At 43.2% G+C, this 15,920-nt stretch overlaps 1 protein-coding gene across 3 annotated transcripts in view; it reads left to right on the top strand.

Annotated features, from left to right (window-relative positions):
* Positions 1 to 15,920, top strand: part of LOC138511252 (protein unc-13 homolog B-like) — a 2,171,549-nt gene that overhangs the window by 674,422 nt on the left and 1,481,207 nt on the right. For 2 of the 3 annotated variants that reach the window (XM_069626798.1, XM_069626797.1), the window contains exon 8: positions 2,777 to 2,812. The exons of the other annotated variant lie outside the window; for it this stretch is intronic. In XM_069626798.1, coding sequence (XP_069482899.1) covers positions 2,777 to 2,812 — 36 coding nt within the window. The remainder of the gene's footprint in view (positions 1 to 2,776; positions 2,813 to 15,920) is intronic. 3 annotated transcript variants of the gene reach the window in all.

The following is a 15,920-nucleotide window of genomic DNA, read 5'->3' as shown; positions in this document are numbered from 1 at the left end:
GCTGTTAGTCTGTATGCTGGGGTGGGGGTGGCGGGGTTCAGGTCTGTATGGGTATGTATGCATGGTGTATGCTTGGTAGTTTGTATGGTGGGTTTTTTGGTCTGTATGAGTATTTATGCATGGTGTATGCTTGGTAGTCTGTATAGTTTTGGTTGGGGAGTTGGGGCCACTGGGCATATTGTTTGGTTGGGGGTGTGGGGCATGGGGCATAGTGTTTGGTTGGGGAGCAGGGGCATGGTGTTTTGTTGAGGACTGCTGCCCATACAGCATAGTTTTTGTTTGGGGACTGGGGGCCATGGGGCATAGTGTTTGGTTGGGGGCCGTGGGGCATAGTATTTGGTTGGGGGGTGGGGCCATGGGCCATCGTTTTTCAGTGGGGGCCATGGGGCACAGTGTTTGGTTGGGGGGTGGGGCCATGGTAATAGTGTTTGGGTGGGGGGAGTGGGGGACATGGGGCACAGTGTTTGTTGGGGGTTGGGGGACATGGGGCATAGTGTTTGGTTGGGGGTGGGGACATGGGGCATAGTGTTTGGTTGGGGCCATGGGGCATAGTGTTTGGTTGAGGGGTGGTGGCCATGGGGCATAATGTTTGGTTGGGGGCAATGGAGCATAGTGTCACACTCTGAGTGAACCCAATAATAAAGCTAAAACAGGCACAGTTAGGAGATGTACATCCTTTGCTTTTTGTGGAAACCTGACTCATCGAAAGCCAAACTCCTCTTTGCCAACCCAAACAGCAAAGTATAGCAGTCCAAAATAACGGAATGTCCAATCAAGGGTCAATAAAATATATATACTTTAATTAAAGACAATATCCTATAACTAAATCGAAATAAACAACAATGGAAAATGTGTAGTATAAAATGTAAGTTTGAAATACAAATAGTTACACCTCAAAAACGTATTCTTTTTCCATGTGCTTAATGAAAAGGGGGGGATTGAAAAAGCCGCCTGCGACGCCACGACCCGCCGCGCCTACCGCCCCACCCACATTTACCTTTCGACCCACTATAGGCTTCACGTAAGGTACTGTCGGCCCTCTGTCAAAATCAGTTGTGCACCCCTGCAGTAGAGGGTAGGGAATTTACAAAGACCAAAAGGAAATTTGGGCTGCACGCATAGATTAGAGGTGGAGTCCACAGCAGACATTGGTTGTTCAGCAGATCTGGGACCAAGTATATTTTCAACCTTCCACCATAGTCGTATCATTGACGAGCTGTAGAACGGAGTATCTATTGAAATGTGAGTAGCTAGCCTTATTGTAGCCTCGGATAAGCAGGTGCCAGAACAAGGACAAGAGCATTGATTGCTCTAGTAACATCCAAGGATAGCTATCTAGGCAGATCTCCAGGACTCTTGTCTAGTCTAGCTTTTTGAAGCAAATAGTTCATATTACATTCTATTGTGCAAGCATATTCCTGCATCTTGGTATGTTTGTGTATCTTGCTCCCACTTTTAGCTTTATTTTTTCTGGCTAGGGGCCATATTGGGTGTGCTGATGATCGCTTAGTTCTTATTATTCCAATATTATCGAATTGAGGCTGGATTGCATTCAAATTAATTGTATGTGGTATAGAAAAAGCACTTCATGGGGCAAATGACCCATAAAACTGCTCTCCTTATGAAGCCATAGGTTACATTTTCCACCAGGTTACACAGCTTTTTCTCCGCATGTATCATTTCTCGCCACCCTAGAATGCATGATATAGAAGGCATGAAGGCAGCCAAGGAAAACCTTTGGCTGCCTTCATGACTGTGCTATGTGCAAATGTAGTTTGCCTATGTGCGGCAAAGGGGTGCGCACCCTGTCCTACCTGCACACTGGGGGAAACTGTTATGAAGGTACTGGGGACAGCGGAATAGTTCATTAGAAGTAGCCTGTGAAGACCAGTTTCGAAACACTGTTGCACCCCGAAGATCCTCCATTCCAGGCACCTGAACAGGATGGTATGGCACCTGTTTTCCCATGGAGGTGAGAGAGTGCCAGGTCAGTGATGCCGAGTGTTCTCCAGCTTACGGTAGGTAAAGCCGAGTGGCTCAGCAATAGCTGCTGCCGATGTGGTCAACCAGTCTTAATTGAACACAACTTCCACGCCAACATCTCTACCATTTTCCCGAAGGTATTTGAAGATCAGTGACCACCCCGTAACAAAATCTCAATTGAGGATCACTGCCACATTAAGCACATCTTCACAGTTTGTTTGTTTATTTTATTTAAATAGCGCACCTGACCCAGGGGTATTTGGGCGCTTTGAGGTGAAGGGAATGGTTACAAGATGCAGTTTATACAGTTTATGCAGACAGAATACAAATAATACATTCAAATAATAATACAGTGGACTGCTGAGCCATTTAGCCACACATTCTGAAGTTCCCCTAGACATTTAACCTCCTCATCTGAAGATCACTGAACCATTAAACAGCATGTTCTGAGGATGAAGCAGCCCTTTAAAATCACCTTATTCAAGGATCACCTCAGCATTAAACACATCTCTGTGTGCATTACTGAGCCTGTTCATGTGAATAACCAAGCCTAGAGGTGTTTATTTTAATTGCTAGCTATTCAATATTTCATATAGATTATACAATTGAGGATAAGTGACTTTCTCATAAAAGGGACCTTTCTACTGTATTTTGAATGCACAATAACCATGCCCACCCTATGCTTGCAGTACAGTGTGTCTGGGTATATGTGTTGCACTGCCATGAAATCACAATGTCCGGTAAAGCTTTCTTTTCCCTTCCTGTTCTCTGCTGCCGCTTCTCTCCCACACAGGCAATTGGAGTTCTTTCGGCTGGGGCGATCAGCAGAGTATGTAGCGGTTTCCTTCCTTGCAAGTTCCATGGTACCACAGCATGCTACAGTACACGGGATAATGTGGATATTCATGCATACAGGAGCGATCTGCCCAGTGTTTACTCCTGAGAGAGCTTGCTTACTGTGTGTGTGTGTGTGTGTCTTCGTTGCACCTGTGCTTGAATGGCAACCGCATTAGCATCCTTACACACTTAACAGGCTTCCTGATTGAATGCATTGACAGGCGAGGTCAGCAGTGACAGTGATTCATTTAGCTTTTGTTAGAAATGGCTCTCTAAAGGTTAGTCTCCAGCAGTGATAAAGATGCCTGAGCTCTATGCCACCGCGGCCGTGCTACGTGAGACATCCTAGAAATCTGCATTGCAAAATCCTTACATCATTGTTCAATGAAAGGTCAATGGAAGCATGTGCTAGAAACTCTGATCCCAGTCATCGGAAAGTTGCCTTGAGGGTTGAATAGAGAGCGTGAATGCTAGCAGAATGTGGTGGAGCAAGTAACAGCATTCCATATGAAGAGAACTTGCATCTCGCTGATATATCAAATCTATGTCTATATCCGATCCTGATGAATTCCTCCTAGATCTGTTACCGAACTCTGTAATACCCCGCTTATCACCTCCGAACCATACACAGCTCACTCTGTTGGACCTTGCTGATTTTAAAACCACGAATAGCATGGACGGAACGTTTGCTAATGGGATAAATGAGTGAATTACGCCCCTCAACGGACAGAATACCAATATGCTCCTGGAAAAACATACTTTAAAATTCTGCTCCAATTTGAGTCTGCTGACTGTGGTGGTAGTTGAGCTGCCTTCCGTTCAAGCTAGCCAAGGTAAGTGACACAATTTAGTCACCTGTTTGGATGGAAGACACAGGGAGTGCCGAATTCTGACCTCTAGTTGGTCAGAATATCCACAACCCCTTATGTGACCTATGATTGGTTGTTTTTTGTCAACTAGTCTAAAAGACAGATTGGGGATAAAACCCAAATTCTGCACTGCATGCAAATGGCAGCATGGGAGTGTTATGTTAAGTGGCCAGCCCTCATGTTACTGAAAATCACACACGCATCCAAGCCTGGGGTTCAGCTTGCTATCATGGGAGGCCATCAGCCACCATCTCATGATGGTCTATAGTCCATCAGCTTCAATTTTGTGTTGATGGCACAAATGTGGCACATCCTGCAGTGAATTGTTTAGGGGCTAAGCCACAGAGGGAAGCTGCTCATTTAACCCTGAAGATTTGTTTACTCAAGTTGCCAACTTGCTATATTTCCCTCGGTTTGATAGAAATGGAAGAAACCACACTCAACTCATTTGTTTGGACACCAATGTACTTTTACTAGTTTTCTTCAGTCCATTGGCCCTATTCATACCGGGAAGATGATCATTTTGGCCTCTATAGTTTTACAATTTTGCTATATGTACTTCTCTCACCCTTGCCAATCTGTTACGATTAGAGTTTGTGCTCTTGTACGAGAAGAGTTCTCTTCGTAATTGAGAGCAATCTGTACGTAAGGTCCACTAGAGCTGACCAGGTCCCTGTGACTGTAGCGTAGGAGGGGAATGGAAACGATTAAAGCAGGAAACCTCATCCACACTAAGACTGTACCGCTAATGCTGCTCCAGTGCCACTGATGGGGTTACTGAAGTCTCAGGACCGCTTGATTGCAAGAGTTCATACTCCACGTGACTGTTGGAGCAGAGGTCTCGGAGGAACTTGTGCGCATAGGACTTCACCCGTCTAAGGTCTTTTTATTGAAGGAGCCAAGGGCTTCTAACACCTGAACTGCAGAGGTCTTCATCTGCATGAAGACATTTTTCACAAGTATTATCTAAGTTCCTGTGACAGCGGAGCACAGAATACTGTGTAACTTTAATGTAAGAGACATTTGCTCTATTAAGTGTTCCCCTAATAATGCCGAAGTCCCTTTTACTGTAGGCCTGGGGGTCTAACTAAACTAAAATACAAGGGACTCAATCTGCCCAAATGGCTGTTATTGTATCTGTGCTGTCATCGGAAACTGAATGCTGTGCACCCCATCTGCATGACACATGGAACACCAAAACTGTCAAAATGTTTCTTGTCCATGTGAAGCAAGGAGACGTCGAGCAATTGAACCTGAAATCCCTTATTTGTAGGTGCTTAACCTCACGCTTTATATTAAGTGGACTTTTCCCCTTAATGGAATCCTGTGTACTTGCCTTGCATCTTAAGCTTTGGTCACAGGACGGTGAGCTCTACTGATGTTTTTTCAGACATTCTAATGTGAATTGTCATTTCTTTGTTATTTTGCATCTGCCAATTGCATGATTTATGGCAGTCTAGCCACAGAAATTTAAATGCAGTTTAAGTACCATCTGTATTTTTGAGGAGCTACAATGTATTAGAATTTTCCAGCTCGCATCATATAGTTCCTGTGACTGTGATTTCTGAAAATGTTAAAGTTGGTACAAATTAAGAAGTTTGTGAAGCCGTGCTGAAAGATACATCTGCAGAGTCCACAACTTGCCAATAATATGATATGATGGGTTATTTATATCGCGCTTAATACCCAGAGGTTTCTAAGCGTGGACCCGGGGTTCGAACCTTTGTTGCTCTGTGTCGTTTTGCTTCCAAGGTGAGCACGCTGCCCCTGAGCGATCTTCCTGAGATATGCTTATCTTGTGTACTCCATAGTGCAGTTTCAATACAATGCTCATCAATGCTCCAGATGTTCAACCTATAATGGTTCGAGAGAGTATGAATTTCTTCTTCCATTGGGAAGTACATCTAGAAACAGTGGCCCGTCGTCCCTAGTTAGGCATAAGCTTTGGCTTAGGGAAATGACTGGCTATAAGGCCCATGACATGAACATTGCATTTACTTTTTTTTATATGTGCATTGCTGGAGACTTATGCCATGTTACGTGTATGACCAAAGCTGGTTTAACCATCAGAGCTAGGAGAAATTCAGAGACTTTGGAAAGCCTCATGGAGTGAATAGGCAGTGGTCGTAGAGGCATGCCACTCCTGCTCTTTCCATTATACGTCAGGATATAGCTGCTCTGGTACCTTTACCAGTCCCATCACTGTCATACCAAGTGTTGCTTACCTAAGTGGGCCCGCACATTCAAGTCGAAAGTCTACGGTCCCTAGTTGCACAGGATCATTTGTATCCATTTATTCGAGATTATGGATTGTTGTGAAATTTCCTTATAGGGCAGGGTTAGTGATAGCTGTTTTATTATCAAAGCGTTCATTTCAGGCCATTTGATGGTCCCCAATAAAGAGCCTACAAATAATGGTGGGCTTTGGAAGAATGCTCGCATATGTGATATTTGAAGGACCGTGCCTGCCTATGCAGAAACCTCTTGCCATTACATCAATATGCGCCTTAGACGCTGGAGACTTAATCCAGTCTTCTTGCAAAAAGTTCAAAATGTGTGTACTGAACTAAAGGTTTTGAAACATTGCTTAGCGCATAGCCCCGTGCCACCCACTCTGCCCTAACTGGGTCAACAACTTTACAGGGAGTCTTGAAAGGCTATCTGACATCCATATTCATCAGGGTATTCATGGGACCTGATCCCTGGCACTTAAGTCAAGTATTTACACTTAGTTTTGCCTCGTGTGCTGAATAATAATTCAATTAATTAAAGCTGGGTATCCAGGAAGGTAGTGGGTTATAAATATCATGCAGTTCCTGGCGCCCACACAGGGTGAATATGATGGATATTCAGTGTGAGTTTAGAACCACAAAAGTCAGAAAACACAAGGACTTGATTTAGATGTGCCCAATATATACAGACTAAGTGAAAACTGGATTTTCTTGCATAAACAGTGGAAAGGGTAGTTGCCACACGACTTCAGATGTTTGAGACTCAAGCCGTCATCGGCATCTGGTCTTGGCTCAGTCCAGTGTTCTGGAACAGTACCTGTGAATTCTCAACTAACATTCTGACTCTCTGCATGGCACGCTCCAATTGTCCGCCCCTTTGGCATGCCCACCATGCTAACTCCTTCAAAGGATTCCTTTTGTGGAAAGGGTGTTGGTAAAAGCGACGGTTTGACGCCTTTCTATCTGATGCAACCAACTACTTAAGTTTTAAAACCCTCTTGCGCTTTACCCAAATCTATGGAAGTGCGGATCCACTATTATGTAGACAATTCCTCGTTTTACCTTGCGCATCAAGGCAATCTTGGCTGTAATCATTCTAACCTTGAGCCTGTGTTTTGCAGAATTCAGAGCTGGATGAATGAAGACTGAAGTCTGAATAGCAACTTAAGAGTGTGCTCCTGGCCGCCCATGTAAGATCAAACTAAGTCTTGCCCACCACTCTGCATATAGATTCAAAATGATTGCCCATGATTTTGAAAGCTAAAGCTCTCTGGTTGGTGATTGTTTTTTTTTCACTTTCTATGAATGAGCGATCTGGGGATCCAAGTTGAACTACGCCAATGTGATCTAAATGCGAATCCCCAAATATTCCTCTTACAACTCTAGGAAACCGTGTAGCCAAAGAGTTAGGAGGACACGGTTAGCGGGATCATGTGCCGCCAATTCTCCATCATTTACATCGGATCCCTGTGGAGGCCAGAATAACATTATAGCTGATCACATATGTCTACACAACACTACTCCAAAGTATTTGGACTCTCAAATGGACTTTGGCAAACCCTCTTGAACTTACATTGATCTTGTCTAACGTTGACCACACGTCCCATATTTTAAAATTTAACATCTGCTGTGAGGAAAGGCTTCAGTCCCGGGTGATAATGTCTGGAACTCTTCTCCTAAATGTTTACACTTTTGTCCTAACCAGCTGCCCATAAAATATCAACTTAACACTATCTTGTGCCAAAGCTGTTTTCCTTCTTGAGCTAGTTTAGTGTGGATGGCCCTGTTCTCTTATTCTGCATGCTTTCATGCCTTCGGGGCTTAGTACTACATAAACATGCCATAGCATAATAATATACATTGAGCTTTAGGTGCCATCCATTCGAGTTATCAATTTCTATACTTGTCTGTAACCAATTAGTGACCGTCAGACAATGTTGTCTTGTCTTACAGAATGTCATGCTTGTGCTAAAGTGTTCTTTTTGGGTCTGTGTGCATGAATATCCCTCTATTCCACAGGGCAGAGCATGCATCTCTCTTCTCCCTCTGGTTTTCCACACCGTGTTTGTGTTATTCTGCATAAAGAGAAATGTGTTTCATCTCCTCTTACTCAAAGAGTTAAATGCTCATGTGTGCAACCTTTCTCAGAGGAGGGGATGAAATAATGGCTGGACTTCTCTTTTTTGCTAGCTTGTAGAGTAGTTTTGTATTCTTTTGTAAATTAGTTACAATCTCACAATTCCCATTGAGGGGAAGATGGATTAGTTCCTTGTTGATGTTGTGTTCATGTTATTTGTCCCCTGTAATGAAGTTGAATTAACTTAAGAATATGTATTGTGCATCCTTTTCATTAGACAATTTAGTATTTCTCAGCTACTTTATCAGGCTATTTTTGCCAGTCTCTTTCCAAGTTGAGTACAGTAGATACAGGCCTTTAGAATTAGTGTAATGTTAAACCGATCATAGGCATACTGTGCAGATCCACTGTTTTGCATTTAGGTTGACAATCACCACTTGTGTGTGCTAATCCAACCAGTGATCAAAGGCTAACTCTGTTTTGAGCCTTTTGTCTGATCTCAAGGGTACAACCTAAGTGTGATCTCCGCAGTTAAGTAAAGTGGAATTTATAAGTTCTACTGCACACAAAGTACTCAGTTTTGATTAGTGTAGAATAGTTGATGCCAACAGGATGTGCCCTCATTGTGGCTAACGTGTGCACAACATGAGCCTCAGTCAAACAGGATTGTGCGACCGAGACTCAACTGGTATTTAACAGCTTGGGGGGGCACTTGGCCTGTGGCTGGATTATATTTAGAAGGTAGTAAGTAGAAGAGTACACTGCAGCCGATCTGCAGCTATTGCAGGCCGATTCAACAGCAACTATCGGACCCCTTTCATGAGAAGTATAAATGAGAAGTTAACACTTTAGCCCCAAGATCATGTTAAAGACCAATGGCGTGAGACATCATTGACCCTTCGGGAATCATTAGAAATCCATGAGATTCTATCGTATTGTTTTATGGAACACTGTTAATAGGATAAGGCATTTGGTATTGCTTTTCCATTGGCTATTCCAAGTGACCTTTAAACATTGGACTGTCTTTACTTACCTCTTAAATGTTGTCAAGCTATTGTCTAGAAGACTCTACAAAACAGAAAAGGCTAGTTGCTGCAATTTCACTAAAATATAAACTGGACCACATTGTCTCATTTGCAATTCAGCTCCTAGGGTGCATGTTGCTAAGGAGGCTGCTGCTAGGCAGGAATCCAGAGACAGCTATTGCACATGTGCCAGAGGATGAATTGCTGCAGTACAGGGCTGTGAAACACACACTTGCTTTTGGGGGAATCTGATTACGGGAGGTCATTTCCAATGACAAATTTATTGTAATTTAGAGATGGGAAAGAGTAATGGCTGCTCCATTATAATTTCGCCATACACCTTTTGGCTTTCCATTATTGACTTACAATTGTGTTCTTAGGTTCATTGCCTAGATTTGACAATGTGCTTTAGTTATAAAGGTTGGTAGCCTTTTGCGAGCTTGGCATCAGCTGCTTCTGGGCAAAGGCACAGTAAAGAGCTGAAAGATGTAAATGGGTAAAAATTTGGGTCATAAGCAAACAACTGACCAGAAAAGAATATTTTAATTGGACTCTACCTCTAAATTTAGTATAATAGTCTGCCTCTAAAACTATGTCTTTGTTGATACTTTTCTGTTGTTTTTGGGACTTATTTGTTCGCTGATTGTTTTCTTTCTCTTACAAAAAGGCCACAAATGGTCAAGTAACATAGACTGGCAAAAATTGCTTCTGCTTAGGCCCTGACAAAGTAGATGACATTATACTATCTTCAATGAGGACAATCAAATCAACATATGTTTGTTGGCCTTCATTTGTGTTTTGGGTAGCTTGGGTAAGGCACGCATTCACCTACTTTGGTGCATGTCTCAAATCTGCCCACCATGTCTGTTAATTACAATGTTTTAAGGTTTGTCTTGCGACTTTCATTTTCTTCATCATGAACTAAGATGCACACCAAGGGGTGCATGTTAACCTCAGCCTAAACAAAATGTTCTTACATTTGATTGTCCAATTAAATCTGACCTTATATGGTGACGGTGGTGGCTATTGGTGGTGGGTCCTCTCATGCTGGTGAATGCTGATAATGATTTTTTCCTCTCAAGCATGCAATTGATCATCAATGCTATTCTGCCCTCGGTAACTTGCAGAGGTGATCCAGTTGTGGTTCTTCCACATATGAGATCTATACAACCCATGGAAGAGGCTGATGGACATTTGTATTTCTTTCAGTTTTACTTAACAATGTTTTTCTTTGAATTTGTGTGGGTCCATTTGACCTTGTTGCACCTTCCACTGTATTATGTCTGCATCATATGTATATTGTTTTATGCTTTAATGCATCATCATTTTTTCCCATGTTAATGTCACTGAATTGAACAGGTGGTTGGGTAAACTGAGGTTACTTTCTCAGTCTTCGCTGCCCTGAATAGCCTTCCAAAGGACTAACGTAATCTGGATCATGGTGGAGAGTTTAACATTCTGGTCTGGAGCCATCAAACAGTTGTCTAGATCCAAATTTCCTTCTGCTGATCCAATCTGCAACAACATAGGACATTATGGGCCTGATTCCTGGAATGTTTTCCTATGGGATTGTGCCATTATAAAACACGTCCATGAATCAGGCCTTCAGTTCCTTCTGTTCAGAGTTTCTAATGTCTTAGGAGACTGGGAAGGAATAACTCACCTCTTTAGAAATGCAACGAGGATGAAGGATAACACTTCCACCTTCAGAAATGTATCTGCCATTCAGTAGCTTTTTGACCTCCTTCCTCGCCTGTCCGAGGATGAGCCACTCATGAGTAATATGGACAGAGAGGCTACAGTAATTAGATCTTTGGCTATCCCTGTCAAATCCATAAACTAAGACTTTATGTTGTGGACATAAAGCTCTGAGGTTATGCTTAAAATATGATGCATATTCGGATTGCTGGAAAACAGAAATGAATGTGATTGGTGTACACAATCTAAAATAAAGCACTCCATCAAATCACTATTTTAGAGAGCAGCAGATTTACTTTTACTTTGGAATTGAAAGTCCTGAGCTGCAAAAGAAATATTACAGATGCTGTAGAAGTTTCTTGGTTATGCTGTCAAATTTTAATGGTGCTCATTGTAGAGAGCAATTTAGGAGTTTTCCTTCACACTTTGCGATGTTGGCCCTAAACGTGGCTGGGCTGGAGTCTTTTGCACAGCAAGAGCCTTTCATATCCAAAAGTGAGGCACATGTGTGGTGGACCTGCCATAGCCGTCCGCTTGCCTCCTTCGGCTTCTCCTGCCATTATTTTCGCTCTATATATGCGTGGGTATTTTCTCTCTTACACTAATGTTTCCTTACTTTTAGACTCTGCTTAGGCTTCAGCCTGTATCTGCTTATGCCCTTTTATTTCTTTTTATATGTTTATTTTAAAGCCGCGCACAGATGAAGCAATACAAGCAAGTCAAAGATATATTATAGCTCCCATGAGAAAAGATGTGATTGAATAAGTGAAGTCCAGGCCTACCAGAGTCCCATCCCACCCCCTCCCGGCTCAGCTTTCCTCATGGTCCGTTTAGCCGGACATAGCTGCAGGTAGCTCGCCGCCTAACTGAAGGGCCCTTTTGGCCAGCTGGGTCCTGTGGGTTAACGCTGGAAAGTTTTGGTCGTAGTCTAGGAATGGCGCCTATATGTTTGCAAAGCGATGTAGAAGGCCTGCTTTGGCTGCCGTGAATTTTTCTGCAATCAATACGTCCCAAATTTGTATCTACCAAAAAGTAATTGAGGGGCCTTCGACTGTCTTCCAGGTGCGAGCAACTGTAATTTTCCCCGCCAGAAGAAATTGTGTCAATAGTTTGGCCATTTTACCGGATCTTGGGTAGGTGTTGGGGCGCCCAGTAGGATGGATTCCGGTTCCATGGGGATCACCACCTGGGTGATGTCTTTTATCGTGGTGACACATTGTGTCCAAAAATCTTTTACAGTTTGGCATGCGGATGTATGACCCCAGCTGTTCACATAGGCGCCAGCATTGGGGTTCCAGGGCCGGGTTGAAGTGGTGTAGACGAAGCGGAGGGTAGTACCATTGTAGGAGTCATTTGTGGGCGCATTCCCTATTAGTGATGCAAATGGATGAAGAATGTGTCCTTGACCAAATATCCACCCACGTTTGGTCTTCCACAGGGTGCCCTAAATCCGCAATAATATGTAGAGCGTGGACATTTTCTTTTGCAGCGGGAGTTCCATCAAGGGAAGTTCTTCGGGGCTAGGGGCACGTAGCGCTGCCTGACTGGTTAGAGGGTGAGAGCACCAGTGTGATAACTGCAAGTAGGAAAACCTGTCAGTTTCCGATAGATGTGCTTATGCCCTTTTAAAGGTTTTTCTGTATGCATGTCTTCCATTGGACCATCCATTATATGGAAATGGCACTCCTTCCACTTTACTACAATAAACACACTGTATTTTTATGTTCCCTTATCTTTTAATCTAATGGTTTTTCTGTGTCATATCACAGAGGATAAGGATACTTTTTTCTCCCAACTGTTCTGTCTGTTTTCCTATGGCATCAAGCACTAGTATGTTGCAATCAAGCGTTTTAGCCCCGATGATCCCTGCTTAATAAATAGGACTTAAATGGCTTGATCCCTTAACTGTGTTCCAGGTTATTCTTTCCTGGAATGCTGCTTTACAGGGACTTCTAACAGTGCACCAAGGGTGGCAGGGCAGGGAAATGCACCATTAGTAATTCATAGTGTCAAAATCTGGGATTCTGCAAAATCACTGGCCAGGGACGCCGAGGGGGTTGAGTGAGTGAGTGAGTGGTGGGTGGATGCTGTGGGAATCCTCGCTTCTGCACCATTCTTACAAACTTCCGAATACATGGTAGTATTTAAATCTAGATGCGTAGGTCATTTCTATTCTTTTTCATGAAGCAGAAGGCTCCTAAGGAAGCTGCATGCCTGTGTGGCGGACATCTCGTGGGCCTCCACTCAACACTTTTGTTGAGATACTATTGTTTTGCGTTTCACTGCTACGTGTACATCTCAATTTCTACCGGTCCACATTATTGGAGCCCTCGACCTAATGACCACAGTTTACAGTGGATATACAAATACCATTTAAGAAGTATCAACTAAAAACATACTGCTTTAATCATTTTACCATTGTGAAGCCCACCACATGATGTATGGATAAATTGATTGTGTTTTTGTTAACTACAGAAACCAAAAGGTGGTGCAACAAAGGCATGGTACCAACAGTAAGACCGACACAAGTGACCACAGTTCAAGGGTGTTTATTGAACTTTCAAGTAATAATCATAATAAGGCAGTCCTAGTGGAGTCTTGTTAAATTATAAAGGGCCTAAACTAAGAAAACGATTGCCAATCCTTACCACTAACTTGCAAAATAAGGTTGGGTGATGTTCATGAAAAGGAAAGAAGTGTTCACAAAATAAGTCAGGATGTTTGGGCCGTTGGCTTCCCTTCCCCAAGTTTTCAGCATGGGACAAGGCAGTTCACTCGAGCAAAGCACACACTCTGGGTTCTGCAGCATGAGCATACAGTTTAATTTTCCCCGTTCAAGACCTTCTCTATCCAAGCCTCTTTACTTCTTGCAAGTCTCCTGACTTGTAGGGCCTGGTATACAAAAACAACACGAAAATGTTGTTTTCCTTTTCCAGCACTCAATTTGGGTGTTCACCCTGAATCCCCCTCAGCCAGGCTCACATCCTTTTCAAAACAAAAAGTTAAACGTTGGATCCCCCTCTTTCGGGCTTAGATCCCTTTCAAACTGTGTTCAGATAATTTCTTTCTCGAGTGACTCACGGTTCACCCCGGATCTCCCTCAGTCTGGCTCAGATCCCTTTCTTTCACTCAATTAGTCTCCCTCAGCCGGGCCTAGGAGTGGATCTGCAGACTTGTTGAGTGAATGAAACTTCTCTCATAGGGGAGAGGAAGGTATGAACTTTAATGTAATTAACATCATTGACCTTAAAATTAAAATCACCTAAAATAAGGTGATGAGCAGGTTTTAGCTGAATGTCAGCTACAAAGTCCAAAAAAGTATCAAAAGAGGAGAGTCATAGCCTGAGGGCGATATATGACTAGCAGGTGGATACAAGAGGTGGGAGGAATAGAAAAACGTACCAGCACAGCCTCCATCTGGCGGCTGATGGAAAGCAGGGAGCCAGCGTAGGATGAGCTAAAAGTTTCTGTGATGCTTTTTACCCATGTCTCCATAATGCACGTAATGTCGGAGCTAAGGTCACATAAAAAAAACGTTGCAATTAGCAGAATGGGCAACTAGGGAACAGCAGTTAAGAAGCAGGCATTTTTAAGGAGCAGGAGAACCAGGTATAGGGTTAGTGGGATGACCTTGCACCCTACAACCTTTCGCCATCACTGTAGCCGGCGGTGCGGGCGAGATTAACTGACAGCGAGTATGTTATATGTCTGGTGCCCACTGGATTAGTCAATGGAAAAGTGTCAGTGATTTTACTTTACTGGCATTATTTGTAATTTTTGTTTTCCTTCTGCTTCCTTCTTTATTTAATTTGTACTCCTTTCCTTGTAGCCGTGATTGCGTCGAGAGATTGCCCGGCCTCCGCTCGGCACACCTGGCGCTCTCATTTATTTCACTCGCTGCACTCACCGGCTGCAGTCTTTCTTCCCTGGCCACCCGGTTGGGTCTCAGGGGATTGGCCCCTGCGATATGTGCCGGCCCCTCTTAGGAGGTGCAGTGGATGGGTGCAGTGGGCATGCACCTTGCATTATGTTGCGCCAAAGTCAAGCCCGTCTGTGCTCATCCGTGACAGGGCCAAGTGGCGAGTAAGTAGGCAATATGCTGGAAATAACACCTCCAAACATGAAGAGAATTATTTCTCGGCTCTAAATATTTTAAAACTGAATTGGCACATATTTAAGATTTGTGGACCGCAATGCCATTGCAAGGCTTCAACCATATTGCAGAAAGATATAAGGCAATAGTATAAAGCTCAATTTCACAGAATGTCTCTAAAGGAGCTAATTACACATGGACACAGGCTGGGGTTTCTGTGTATGGATAGTTCTATGCCGGCTCCTGTCCATAGGGGAGGGGGGAGGGTGGGGGAGGTCTTTTCTTCCAAAGGTATTACATTTGAATTTAAATGAACCTTTGGGTTCCATTAAGGAGTTGTAGTACAACGTCCTGGGCATCTCATTCTCGCATGCTGCATTTTATGCTACATACACAGCATGTTACATCTTAAGAAAGGAGCCAGTTCGGGGATGAAGCTTTTAAATGCCAGCTGAATATAAAAGTACGGGTTTTGAACTTATTGGGGAAGGGCATTTTCAAGCGTGCCTGTTCCAACAGAGTAAAGGCTCATGGCCCTTAGCCTGTATTTAGAATGTACAGGTAACCATGAGATACACATGTTGTATGGCATCATGATTAGTGAACATAACTTCAATGAATGTACTTGGTATTTAGGCAAGATATTTTGAAGGGTGAATTGGCACAGACATAAAATCGGAGGGGAGCAATGTCAGCCATTCTAGAAGGCTGTCCAGGGCATATCACCTCAAATGGATGAGGGGAGGCCAATGACATCAGCCTGTTATGCTCCTAAAATGTGCAAACATCCTGGCACTTACCTACAACCCATCCGGATGAATTCTGAAATCAGCTACATTCTTGAATTCGGATCAGAAAGAATTGGAATGATGCATTTTGATTCTCAATATCCTGCCCTCTCTAAAACCTCAAAAAATGCAGCATGGCAGGAATACTATAATAATTGTGTAAGACACTAGGGCTTAACATGATGTATTTCTCATTTGTTTTTTATACTCATAGCCACGTGCTTAGAACTTAAAATATTCTTTACTGATTTCCCTAACTTGCTCTCTGTGCAATCTAACCCATTTCCTCTGCACATTTCACATCACCATCTAACCATCC

The sequence above is a fragment of the Ambystoma mexicanum genome, chromosome 6p (genome assembly GCF_040938575.1).
Source record: "Ambystoma mexicanum isolate Mex_15411 chromosome 6p, UKY_AmexF1_1, whole genome shotgun sequence".
NCBI classification, from domain to species: domain Eukaryota; kingdom Metazoa; phylum Chordata; class Amphibia; order Caudata; family Ambystomatidae; genus Ambystoma; species Ambystoma mexicanum.
The sequence above is the reverse complement of the archived record's forward strand: the minus strand, read 5'-3'. Positions and strand labels throughout refer to the sequence as shown.